Genomic DNA, 13,231 nt, shown 5'->3' on the forward strand with positions numbered 1-13,231 from the left:
GACACTGACTTGTGTATTTATTCCCATTTTCCGGCTGGAGTTCTCACGTGCCTAGTATCTCTATTTTTAGTAAATTGAGTTTCCATACCTCTGGAAAATAGCTGCGCTGAGCAAAAGGAGCAACCCCTTGGAGAGGGCTAACCTTGGTTGGACTGGCTGAAGCTGCCCAGTGGTTGGAGGGAAAAGGGGGAGAGACATCAATCTTCCATTGCAAATAAAAACATCCCCAAAGCTGTTATTTCCAGAGGGATTTATAAACCAAGACATGATTTCTTTTTTTTGTTTTAGCCAACTCAAGCTCTTTTAGCTGAATGTCACTGTTCAAATTAAAACCCTCATGTGGGGCCTTTTAAAACTTTTTATCTATGCTGCAGTTAATCCTTAAAACTTGCCATGGCTTCAGTACTTCCCTCCTAGATCTTTCTTCAAAGAACCAGATCACAGAAATGGAGAATTTTATCTCCATCATATCTATACAACATACTCGTATTTATACAAATAAGAGAAATGCGATCTCGTACTCAAAGGTGAAGTCAAATGTCTTGTTTGACTTTCTGCCACAATCTGCTTATTTACCATGTAACGCTTTGCCAGAAAAATACCAGAGGGAGCAGGTCTGCAGATGCGCAGGGAATGCTTTAGAAGGGACTTAATAGACCGTTTCCACATCAAATTTCTATGAATAACCAATGGGCACTTTACAAAACAAAACTCAGCTTTATTAAGCAAGTATTTATTGTGCAATTACAGACTTGGAAGCAAGGAATTTAGAACTTGCTGTGATTATTATCAGACATATGGAGGTTGCTAGCAGGTTGTCTCTCCTTTTGTAGCTGAAGTGAGAACTGCGCAGCCTGGGCAACTGGTTGATGCTGAACTTCAGCGTGCCAAAGCCTGGGACTAACCAAAATCCAAGGAGCGGAGAGGATGCAGATTGTAAAAATAACTGAGCTGCCACTGAGTAAAACTCTGCATGGCTTTGGTTTATAGGATTTACGTTGTGCAGTGCACTTATGCATTGGACAACTAAACAGTAAACAAAAGCTTATAGCACTGAGCGATGTCGTATGGATAATATACACTGAATATGCTAGCAGTAGCCTCAGACTTTCCTTTGCTAACGTGCCTTCTCCCAGCTTTAATGATCCAGAAACACCCTGAGGACACTGCAGTGATGGATTCCTGGGACTAACGTGCCGCTCGTCACCAGTCGGTCGCTGATCTCTGAGACGCTGCTGCCCGCCTGCTCCTGGCGGGACACAGCCGCCTTTCTTGCTTGCGCTGTTGATGTCTGGCTTTGAAGTGCAGAAAAGAGTAAAACAGCCCTTCTGTTTCTGCAAGAGAGAGAATTTCAATTGAGGATTGAACTTTGTTTCACTAGACTGCTACCTTCTGTTAATAAGCAGTAGCATGGGGATTAGGAACAGCTTAGATCCCTTTGTGTGCCTTATTTATAAAGGGTTATTGCATGACTGATCATTGGAATGGACCTTTTTGGAGCCTATGGTAGATCTTGCTTGCATTTATCTCTTCTATTAATCCTTTGTATATTAGAGTTCTTACATGTTCATATAATCTCATCAGTAGAGAGCGTCATAAGACGACAGGATGTAGCTCACTTCATGTAGCTTTTATGAAGAACTATGCTAGCATATGCTCACCTTTGAGGAACATTCTTTATTGCAGGATCTAATAGCAATACTTCTTACTGCTCATATATAACGTGGTGCAAATGATAACAGTTTAGCTAGCCCAGAATTAATCCAAGCTATGGTCAAACAGGATGAAACTTTCATGATTGTACTCTGCATACCTACAAAACGAATGTCTCCATGCTCTGGTAACAAAGCAACTGAAGCTGACCTGCCTGGACTGAATTCTGGGAAAGGGAGTGGCCCTTCAGGCTGCAGAGATGTCCTGTCTGTGCTTGGCCGTGGACCAGCAGCCTGTTGTCAGTCCTTTGCTCATGGTCACAGCTGAGACCCAGCTGATGAAGCTGTTTGGTTCCAGTGTGATTCCACTGAGCAGCTTTGAGTAATTGTAGAGTTTGATATGATAGGTCTGTGCTTGGCTTCCTTTCACGTGCTCCTTGGGCAACCCTCTTGTAATTGTAGAAGTTGGATTTGGAGTCACTGGACTGGCCTTAATGGAAGCTGAAAGATGATTTCTTCCTTGAAAGATGGTTTAGTTAAGGCTTTTTCTGTTGCAAAAAACCCGTGGTTCAATTTATTTCATGTACAATCACTTCGCTATTTGTGCCTTTCCCTTTTTCATGCCATAATGGGATTAATTAAAAGCAGCTAGTGACTGGATTGCAGAGCACTTACCAATGTGGGGAGCCCGGTGGCTGCCTCCTCATCACATGATCAAACAAACTCCAGTTTGCCCAGTGCCACAGTGAGAAGAGTGTTTACTGGTTTTCATTGGAACAAGAACTTCTGATTTGAAATGGCTGGTTGGAAATGGAAGAATTGGATGAGAAAGAAGAAAAAAGAGAAATAGCAATATTTACAATCATTCTGCAGGTGAACTGAAGTTGTGTTTTTAATATAAAGAATATCAGCTGCCGAAAGCAAAGCAGAGCTGGGTGCGAGTCAACACTGCAGCAAAGACAGGGTCCAGTCACTCAGCACCAGCTGAGTAATTGGCATCTGCAGCTTTAAACACAGGCAATTGCAGTTTCTGGAAAGCAAATGTGCTCAAGTCAATGGAGTGTGGCAGCTCACTGCAAGCTTTGGGCAATGTGCCTCACCTGATGCTCCTACAAGCATGGAAGGCACTTGGCTGGGTACTGCTATCCAGCCAGTCAAAACATTTGCTTCTGTCCTTATTCCTCCCTTCTTTCTACCTCCACCTGGTGCTGGCAACTTAAGTGGTGGCAACTCCTTCCAGAGATGGTTATTCCCATATACTTTGTTGGAAATTATGGCTAATGACTTGGATACCTACTGGGATTTTGCAGATTTTTTAAGCAGCACTGTCTCGGAGCAGAAGGATGTCTTAGTTTTCTCGTGCCCCACGCAGGCTGGACTGCAGCCACAAGAAGTTCTGGTTGGCGGGCTGTGGTTATCTGGCAGGACCAGGCTGCTGCCCGCGGGCAGCGGTCCGCTCTCCGAGTGGCTTTGCGGCTTTCCCTCTCTCATTCCTGCATCTTGCTGCAGCTGAGCGGGAGGGTTTGGGCAGCCCTGCATGGGGACCAGAGGGAGCGGCGTGTCCTTGTCTTCATTTGGCACTGCTGGCCGGGTGGCCACCGTGGGTGTGTTGGGTCTGGATGCCTCTGCGACTTGGATAACGGGGAGGGTGCTCTCAGCCGCTGCGTGACCGTTCATGTGGAGCTTCTTCATGTGGTGCACAACGGCTGCGGCGTTGAAGGCTTGCTGGGGAAGGAGACAAAAACCCCACAGTGAGCACCTAGCGATGCCAGGCTGGGTGGGTGCCGCGGGGCGCACGGACTGTCCCCCTTGGGCAACGGCTGCGCACGCAGGGCGGGCAGCGCTGTGCTGGTTAGCGCTGGCTGTTTGCACAGCGTGGAAAGTGGGACGTGCTCGTTACTGGCATAAACACTGCGGTTTTCACTGAGAGCAAGCTGCAGATGCTTTTGAACACTACAACCACTCCTATGTGAGGAAATTAGGGGGAACAGCTGTAAATTACCCCACAGTGTGAAATGGCGACTAGAGCTGAATTTTGAATGCAAGTATTTAAAATGCTATCGTACATGTGGTTCCTATGGCATTCCTCTCTCCACCTAAATTCTTACTAAAACTCTTGATGTCAATGAAGTGCCAATTTATCTTCAAGGCTGAAAGGAGGAAAAGCTGGATTAAGCTCCCAAAAAGATCTGCTGATTGAGCCCCAATTTCACTCCCTCAGTATAAAGGCAGTAATCCTTTCCCCTCCCCTCTGCTTTCTTGGCGAGGCCACTATAGTGCAATGTTTGTGGTAAATCCACCAGTATGCGTTGCAGCAGGGAGTGTTGGTCCAAACGTGCTATAAACAGTAACTGCATGCGATTTTCAGGCAGCCTTTGGAGGATCTCAGCTTTTGGGTTCTTACCCACACAACTGAAGCCTTGTTTATTGCTAGATGGCAGCAACTGGCATTTGTTAGTGAAATGGCTCTAGGCTCCCACCAGCAGACGACTTACCCTCCATTTGCTCTTTGCAAAGTTTTTCTGAATCTGAGCGCTGACAGATGGGTATATGTCACGGTGAAGGGCTGTATTTCCATTAATCCTGCAGATGGGGAGAGAAGAAAATGGGCTCGTAGGCAGATGGCATTTGTAAGGCATTCCACATTCTGGAGGCAACTAACTGCTTTGTACGTTCAATCAGCAATAATTAAACCCAAAGGAAAAACAGCAACAAAATGTAACACAAACATGCACTTCAAAGCTTGGAAAAGCTCAGGATGGGATTTCTTCTTTGCCTCTGTTTATGGAGGCAAATATGCACAAATTGCGTCTTTAATTATTCATCATTTTCTTTCTTTGTGCACAAAAGAGAAACACCCAGGGCCACGCGTGGGCAGACGGTGACGTTAGTAAGGGGGGCTGGAGCGACGCCCCTGTTCGCAGCTACCGCCGAGCACGTGGGGCGAGGCGCGGCGGCCGGAAAATCCCCGAGGCCCCGGCCTCTCACCATGGGTGCCGCAGGGCTTCTTCGCAGGTAAACCTCGTGTTTGGGTTTTTCTCCAGTAAATGTCGGATGAAATCCTTGGCTGTTGGGAGGGGAGGAGAAGCAGAGAGAAAAGGTTATTTTCTCCTTGTTCCAAGATATGATCCTCATAGGACATGGCAAACAATAGCAGATAAACATTGCAAAGCTCAGCCCCGGGAAGGAGGCGTTCGTATCGCTTCGTTACTCTGTTAAAGGGAGATGCTTGTAGCGAAGGGCTCCAGATGAAAAATGTTAACTGGGGACGTACTAAACTTCAGGCTTAGATTACATGAATTTGAGCTGAATTTATTGAGCTAAAAAATAACCCTGAACCCTGTAAAAACATAAAGTGCAAACTGTGCAGATTTAGAAGTGGCCCTAAAGAGCAGTTGCATCCTTCCCATTTTTTTTCTTTTTTTTTTTTTTTTTCTCCAGGGAGGATTGCAGTGTTTGTTATTACATCCTAACAAACCTCAGGCTAGTTTCGTTTGTGTGTATAAAAGGTTGATATTCAAAATATGCTGTGAAAATGCTGGCTTTGGTAAACTCTGCGCAGGCAAGCTCCGCAAGCAGGTTAGTCTGGTGGAAGGGTGCAGTGGTGGCTGACACGGTTTGCTGTGTTGCTGTAAGGAAATGTGACCTAATGGAAGAAAAGCAAAGGGGAAAAGGAAAAAAGAAAAAAAACCCACCCACCCACCCAACCAAACAAAAAAAAACCCAGAAAAACAAGGTGAAAAAAACCTGGAGTTCCCCTGCTTCCAAGGGAAACCTAAGCCCGCTCCGAGCTCACTAATCCTTTGTGAAAATCGGGGTTACGTTAACAGAGGCTTCAGCCGAGGCTGCTGGAGGATGCAGAGTACCCCAAGCTCTGCCAGCGCAGCTCAGCTTTGGCGGTGTCGCCCCTGCCACCGCGGCGCTGGGAGCCTCTGCAATCCGTTCCCACGTCTGGGGGGTTGCGGCTGTGCGAGTGACTCAGTTCAACGCTCCGTCCTTTCCCGTCCCCGCTGAGGCAAGCGAAGGGCGTCCGGGGGCTGCGTGGGGGCTCGCCTGCTGCGGGCTCGTGCCCGCGGGCTGCAGGGCTCTGGATGCAGCTTGCGGGAGGGAGCGCGGTGCTTCCTGGTGCCAGAGCTTTACCTGACTCGGAGATGTCATCCCAAAACGGAGATTCAAACTCGTAGTAGCCTTCCTTAATCTTTTCAAACAGTTTGGATTCGGTCTCTTCGTAGAAAGGAGGATACCCGCACAGCCTGGAACAGAGCAGAAAGCCAGCGGTCCTTTGGCGCTGCCATCCACAGGCTCCTCCGCAGCCCGGCCGGGCTGGGCACGTGCGGGCAACACGAGGGAGTGAGTAACAGAGGAGGCTGCTCTACCCAGCTCTCTGTCCCTCCCATTTAAGTGTATTGGTAAAGCTGCAGAAAAGAGTTAAAAATTTAACTGCAGCAGAGAAAGGACAAAGCCACAGCTGGTACATAGCTGTATGGTGTGGGAGGAAATGAAACAAAAAGTACTGAGGAAGATTGAATGATATTTGTAGGCAACTGAAAAAAAAACAAAGCATAGGATGAGGCACATAATAGAGAAAATGCGATTCCTTTCATCTCTGCTCCAGTACTTGATTCCTCGCATCCCTTTCATTTCTATGGTCTAGTGAATCTGTGCAAAGGAAGAATATACCCCTGCTGTATTCCCGCAGCAAAATGGGAGGTCTGGCATCACCTCTGCTTGCGCTGCCACTCTGCAGAGGTGTCTGAAGCAACGGAGGAGTTGGGAACTCATGGAAAAATAAGTGGGATGCTGTTTGCTCTTGTTCCTATGATTCTGTGATTCTACTCACAGGATATAGGTGATGACTCCAATGGACCAGCAGTCTACGGCTTTGCTGTATGGCTTCTGGGCAAGGACTTCAGGGGCTGCAGAACAGCAAAACCAAATGAAAATTCTAAGCAATAATAAATTATTCAATACTGGGAAAAGCGGTAGTTCTTGTACACTTGGCCTCTCCTCAGTGCAGGAGAATTGGCCAGTAACAGCCCCATTTCCCAGTTGGATTGGTGTGTGCTTTTTGTATCTATTTATGCCTTTGAATAGAAGGAACCACTGACAATTTCTGCCTGCATCCTGAGGCTTTAACCAGTAAGCTGTGGATCAAGCCAACACAATCTGGTGGACATCAAACAAAATTGCAGCGTGTTAAAGTTTCAATAAATACATGACTAACGCAGAATTTTTTTTTTTTAATCCTTTTCTTTGCACTTTTAAACATTCTGGGATTTTGCAGCCTCTACGCTCATCTGTAATCCAGTCTTTATGTGGTCCACGCAGTGCATCTGTGAGTAGCATGTTATTGTTAATGTAATTATATATTTTTTTCCTTTTTGCTAGGCAACGTACTGTACATGCACAACCTTTTTTCCAGACAGTCCACCGGCACGAGCCCATTCCTGATCCTTGGCTTACCAACGTATCCTGGAGTCCCACAGGCGGTGGACATGATGCCGTTCTGTTCCATCTTAGACAAGCCAAAGTCTGTGATCATGATTTTGGAGTTCTCTTCGGGAGTAAGGTAAAGAAGGTTTTCAGGCTGTGAACACAGGGTGGTCAGCGGTTGAACTTTGTGTAGGAAAATGGAAAGGAACAACAGAAAATCATGGGGTAGAGCGGGTAAAGCCTGCAGTCACGCCAGCTCCCGGAGGCGCTGCTGTTGCTGGGGGACAGGTCTCACCTTCAGGTCACGGTGAACTATTCCATTTTCGTGGAGGTACTTCACTGCCGTCAGGACCTGGTGGATCACCACACTCGCATCTTTCTCAGTGTAAACGCCTCGTTCCAAAATTCGGTCAAATAGCTCTCCCCCAGATACCCTGTGGAAACAGTAGTTCAGAAAGAAAAAGACTGAAAAGAAAATTAAACAAAGCTAATCATGCTGTCGTGTTAGGCAAGCTAATTTTCTGGTCCTTTTATGGCTCCACCTACAGCAGAACTGTTCCTTGGGCAGCAGTTTTTGTGAGGCTGAGAGGCCGATGGACACTCTTGAGTGCAATTTCAGGGTGCCAGTAAGCATTACTGGGAAACCCTAGGGGTTTGGGTAAGGTTACGATGCAACTCCCAGCAGGTCTGAGCCGCGGGCATCCAGCACCGTGGGCAGGACTGCCTCCAGGCTCTGCTGCACAAGCAGATACAGGTTTTTGTGCAATTGCTTCCTTTTAGCTAAATTTGCAAGTTAGCAGTAGCACCAGGGTGCTCAGAGCTGATGCCCACAGCAAGCTGCTTTCTCTGCAGCTGACATGTTGCCCATTCTCATTTCTAGAAACCCTGCATGGCACAGCTTTAATTAGAAATACTTCTGTCTCTGCCCTGCTAAACTGTGATGAATTAATTTGCATAAATAGATCCTAATCTTGGTTTAGAAACTTGCTGCTAAAGTGAGCATGGGCCAAGACAGCATGGGAACTGTCCAGGTTAGTTCAAACCACGTGGCGCTCGCTCTGTTAGTGAGCGGTGTTTGAATGGCCCTTGCGCATGCAACTTTTACGTGTGAGGGACTCTGGCGTGTAGGTGCTGAAATACGGTGCATCACCCTGGTCCTGCCACTCTTCTTCCTCTGCAGCCCACAAAGAAATGGCTCTGCTGATACTTACAGCTGCATGACCAGGTAGAAGTGGGTTGTGCTCTCATAAATATCTTCTAAAGTCACGATGTTTTCGTGCTTTATTCTGCAAAGATAAAGATGGGTCAGAAACAAACCTGGCAAGCACAAAGTGGCTTCTCAAATGGAAAACCCAACGGTCATCTTGCTTTAATTGCCAGTGAAAGTTCACCGGGCTGTTTTGTGGCTGATCTCCCTTGCCCTGCGTGGCAGAGCATGGCTGATGCCACTGCAAACCCCCTCCGGAGCACCAGGCACCGACAGCACAGGACCAGACCCTTCATTTTTAAGCAGTTGCGTGCTCTGCATCTGGTCTGTTACTTGGGCTGCAAAAGCATTAACTCTGGTTCTTCCCTCCCCGAGTACTGCTTCGCTTCATCTATCTCCTTCCGCAGGTCTGGGGCAGTACGGCTGTTCGGTTCCAAGTCCAGCCGAGGAATGAGAGAAGAAACTTTATAATTCATAGTAATATTTATATATTCTTTAAAAATAAATACTTATTTCTTTATATTATTCTTACTGTAGAGCCCACATGTCTTAGGAAAGGACATTTGTTCTACTTTACATTACGATGCATATATACTCACTTTTTCAAGACTGCTATTTCATTCTCCAAGCTGCTATCCCTTGTGAGAGGGGACTTCTTGATGCATTTCAGAGCAAAGAGCTTGCCAGTGCTTCTTTGCTTCACTAGGAAAACTTCTGAAAAGGCACCTCTGCAGAGAGGAGAAGATTTATTTCAGTAGGTGCCACTGCTGTGAACTGGAAGGATACTTACAGAGAGAAAGAGGAAATAGCAAGAAAAACCAATATGGTAGTAATTTAACTCTAAGTAGATGCTGATTGTAAAGCTAGAACTACATCTCTAGCAGCCCCAAACTTAGGATATTCAATGCAAGGTTATGCAATATGTAGAAGAAACCCCACAATTTCCTCTGTAGAGGAAAAGCTTATTTTTACATAGTTCACCATGAAGCTGTGTTGAGGTAGTGGACAAAAAAAGATCCCTGCGATGCAATTAAATCACGTTCTTCAGGGCTGTCTGTACAGCCAGGTGTGTTACTCCTGTGCGTGCCAGGCTACTGGTGCACTCCAGCCGCGCCGGGTTCAGAGCGCGCCTCCGGGCAGGCAGACGGCAACCACGGTTTTCAGCGCCTGCCTCGGGGCTGGGTGCAGGAGGAGGCACCATCCCTGGTCTCACAGCTCGCTGCCTTTCAAGGAACCTTTGCACCTGAATCCATGGGGAATGGGGGGATTTTGCCGGGCTAAGTGCAAGCCCAGCCAGGGGGCTGTATCGATAACCACCTCGCTAATGGGGCAGTCTGCAGCTCGGGTGCTCCTTGGGATTAGCAACCCGCTGTGGAAAGATCTTGACAGCCTCCCCTCTAATGGGGCCAAATTCCTGCTTAATACAAATTGTGTCTCCTCAAAGCCCCCACGGTCTTAAAGTAGTCCTTCACTTGCCCCGGTCAGCATTGCCCCGAGGCCCGAGATAGCCCAACCACAGCGAGGGGGCCCGATTATGTTGCCATTTGGGTATATCAAAACGTTTCGTGTCTCTAAAGTGCAAAACAACTAGATAACCTCAGTTAATACTTTCATTCAGCACCCAATGTGTTTTCCTTTCTTCAGAGACTGCTAATAGCTGCGTATGCTCGGTGACAAAGCGACAATGAGTGTCTCTTGCATTCCTGATACGGGTTCAGCCCAGTGCAGCGATGAGCAGGTATTTATAACGCGCCTGAGGCTCGCAATCCTGTTAAAGGTTTGTCTTAGGCAGCTGAACACGTGTCTTGGGATAGTGACGGTGCATACTTTGCCAGGTCAGTCCTCAATAATCCTCATCAAATGAGCAACAGATTAATTGATGGCAGTTAAATGGAACTTGCCAGTGAGTCTGCGAAGCGCTGCAGGGAGCTGGAGGGCAGAGCGAGGAAGGTGAGCGCAGCGGAAGCACCTTCTTAGCTGGGATGCTATTGCAGCAAACCCAATTAACAAGGGCAGAAAACAAGCATCTCCCGTAACGCACTAAAAGAATCCAGCATGCTGTGCAGATAGGCTGGCTGAGCACGGAGCCGTACCCATCTGGCACGCGGCGCTTTGCTCCTGTGCCTGCGTTAGGGAGCAGCAGCCGGCGACGAGGCTGGGGGGAGCGGGAGCTGAAGGCAGCTCCTTGCTCGGCTCAGCTTTCCTCCTCCTCCATGGGCCCCTGAGCGCTGCTGAAACCATGTGCAAGACCACTGGGGTTGTGAGGAATTGGGCTGTGCCAGGACCAGTTTCTAGCAAGGAACAAAAAACCCCAAACCAACAAACTGTGTGTCCTCCCCCCGCCCCACAAAAAACCCCATAGGTTTTTATGACCCGTTCCAAACCCCTTCCTCCCTGGGAAGGCAGCCCAACGGATGAATTTGAATCTTTGTTTCACTCAGTAAATTATATGCGATGTTTTTCTCTTTTCTGGCCCCCAAAGCAGGTGGTGTTGGGACCTTTTCCTTGTTTCACACATTTTTCTCCTTTTACGCATTTGAGCTCTGAAGGCTGTTTTGTGGAAATGCCTTTCGAGTTCCTGAGAGCTCTCGGGGAACAGGCAGGGATGCCCTCGCTAAGGTCCCTAATGCAACAGTTGTGGGTGCTGGGGGAAGTTGATAGCAAGGCTCCGGGTAGTTTTAGGTCCTAGATCTTCATTTTTATTCTTCAGCTAGCTGAAGCGGTGCATGTGGAAAAAGAACCCCATTTCTAATGCTAAATTTTCCTATTAATGTAAAAGTAGGAAATGAACAACCTACAAATCAGATGCTGGGGCATCTGTTCTGTGTATCTGTCCCAAACAGTTTATAATAATTATGCCCCTTATTAAAAGATGATGAATCAACAAGTTGGCTAGGAGAGAATAAAGCTTTTTCTAACCTCATTCCATTAGAGAAAGCTGCTGGATAATTTAACTAATTTCTGAGGCTGACCAGGAACACGGTATTTCAAAATGTCACCAGCTCTGGAGTTGCTGTTTTTTGGGAGCTCTGCTGTGGGTTCTAAAGTCACAGAAAATTTGGCTGTGACAGAACTCACTGGTGGAGGTAACTCAATTCCTCCTCCACCACCTTGGAAATGTTTTCTTGTCTCATTCGCATGAATAGGCAAATCAAGCTGTTAACTCACAGAGAAGCATTGTACAACTTGAACATCCTTGTTCTTGTTTCATCCCTCCACTGAGTCAGGGCTTATGAGCTAAATATAAGACTTATTATTATAATACCGCTCTCAGAGCCATCCCTTGACCTTGCTTGACGTTGCAGCAGCAGCAGACCAGTGTGCTCAGCAGCAAAAACTTGAACTAAGCTGCCGTGCAGGCTTAGAGGGAAAGGAAGAAAGGGCAGAGCTGACCCGGAGCCGTGCCGTGGGGCTGGGTGGGAAGGAGCTGCTCCGGTGCTGCTTGGCAAGCGTGAGCCATGAACCGGAGCAGCAGCAGCAGCAGCGATGCGGCAGCCACCGCTCGCCTGGTGACGGGTGCCTGTCTCGGAGGGAGCCGTTTTCTTGTGACGTTGGCCAGTGCCAGGAAGGGAGTCGCGGCCCTGGGCTGGGAAGCCGCTCTCTAGAGGTGGCTACTCTAGAGGTGGCTCTGTGCAGAGAGCAGCTGTGGTACTTACGATCCCAGGGCCTCCATGAAAATGAATGTTTTTCGGATGTTGCTCGTCTGTTTCTTCCAGGAGCTGCTGTTGTCCTCTTCCTTGCGACCCATCTCCTCCAGAGTGGAAGCAGGGAAGGCTGTGAGGAAGAGGAGGAGGAGAGAGGTGACTGGCGTGGCAGGCGCTCGCATGAACAGGACTACCCAGGAGCTAGCTGGATTCAGGATGCCGTGAATGGTGTTTGCTTGGTCAGAGGAGTCAGACTTTTTAAGCATGTGAAATTTTGCGCTTCTTTTGCCGCTCCCAAATGCTTGTGCTGACCATGTCCCTGCTGTCCCGTCCCTCTCTGGCCGTCAGTGCAGCGTAATACCAGATCAGCTGGGTAGGAGCCGGTGACCATATGGTAATACTCTCTTGTCAGTATACTCGGTTAGCGCATGCTGGCAATTACAAATGTTTATATTGTGCTTCATATTTAGTGGTTAAAAAAGCCCTGCTGAACGGTTGCTAATTTTAACTAAAGCATCCATGACTTAATGGATTAAAAGGTAGGTACAACTAGTGATGGAGATGGATTATAGTTGAGCTGCTTTATCGCTCAAATAATAAATAGTTTAAAGAGCTCATGACTGTAGGGAGGGGAATTGATATAAAACATTTTGTTGATCTGTCTTGTACAGTTTGTACTGCTGTCATCTTTAATTTTTGTTAATTGACAGATTGCTTTTGCTCTGAGTCATAACCTTCCCATCGCCTTTTTCTCGCAGGGCTGCGATGCCACAGTGCTGGCTGGTGGGAGGCCGCCGGCGTGGTGACGGGGTGCCAGGCCCCGATGGTGTGCCTGTGCGCTGCGGCCGTGGAGCCAGCGGTCCCCGCTTGCAGCCCCCCACTCGGCGTGCGGCGGGGCGGCGAGAGCGGCTCACAGAAAACGCAGCTTTCTGGAGTCGCCCCGCGCTGCGGGGCGGTGGCTGAGCGCGTGTTATCGGTGCTGGAGGATGTAACTGCAGGAAATCTGGTCTGTCTATAAACGCAGCCGTGGGACTCCCAGCTGACCCGTGCATCTGAAACGCATGCTGCCGTTCACGGGCAGCTTGACCTTGGTCAGGTCCCAGTCCCCCACTGCTAAGCTCTTTAGAGCGCAGCTGGGCGGCACGGCTGTAATACAGAAAGTAACGCTGTCAGCCTGGGGCGAGCTCTCCGGAGCGGTGGGAGAGTGACTTAGAGCTTGCACAAGGTCTGGGAGGTGTGAAATGTTATACAAACACCTAAGTACTCTTAATAAGATCAGATCTAACATTACAGAA

General features: G+C 48.0%; 1 protein-coding gene across 1 annotated transcript; it reads right to left on the bottom strand.

The window, feature by feature from the left end:
- Positions 1-2,358: 2,358 nt before the first annotated feature.
- On the bottom strand, positions 2,359-12,040 carry CAMK1G (calcium/calmodulin dependent protein kinase IG). The gene is made up of 11 exons (XM_075722312.1): positions 11,949-12,040; positions 8,892-9,020; positions 8,297-8,371; positions 7,381-7,519; positions 7,116-7,239; positions 6,493-6,568; positions 5,793-5,905; positions 4,641-4,719; positions 4,148-4,235; positions 2,950-3,377; positions 2,359-2,452 (listed from the first exon to the last, which is right to left on the bottom strand). Exons 1-11 carry the CDS (start codon positions 12,038-12,040, stop codon positions 2,359-2,361), a joined length of 1,437 nt encoding a protein of 478 aa, XP_075578427.1.
- Between the last annotated feature and the right edge of the window lie 1,191 nt (positions 12,041-13,231).

This window comes from Pelecanus crispus, chromosome 17 (assembly GCF_030463565.1).
Source record: "Pelecanus crispus isolate bPelCri1 chromosome 17, bPelCri1.pri, whole genome shotgun sequence".
In the NCBI taxonomy this organism is placed as follows: Eukaryota; Metazoa; Chordata; class Aves; order Pelecaniformes; family Pelecanidae; genus Pelecanus; species Pelecanus crispus.

What these genes read in the sequence shown, in the direction of transcription:
- CAMK1G (XM_075722312.1), bottom strand. Translation starts at nt 12,040, where the DNA reads ATGGGTCGCAAGGAAGAGGACAACAGCAGCTCCTGGAAGAAACAGACG. An exon ending in GAAATAGCAGTCTTGAAAAA is followed by an intron (nt 8,372 to 8,891) that starts GTGAGTATATAT and finishes TTATCTTTGCAG; the next exon opens with AATAAAGCACGAAAACATCG. An exon ending in GGAGTCATCACCTATATCCT is followed by an intron (nt 5,906 to 6,492) that starts GTGAGTAGAATC and finishes GCTCTGTTCCAG; the next exon opens with GCTGTGCGGGTATCCTCCTT.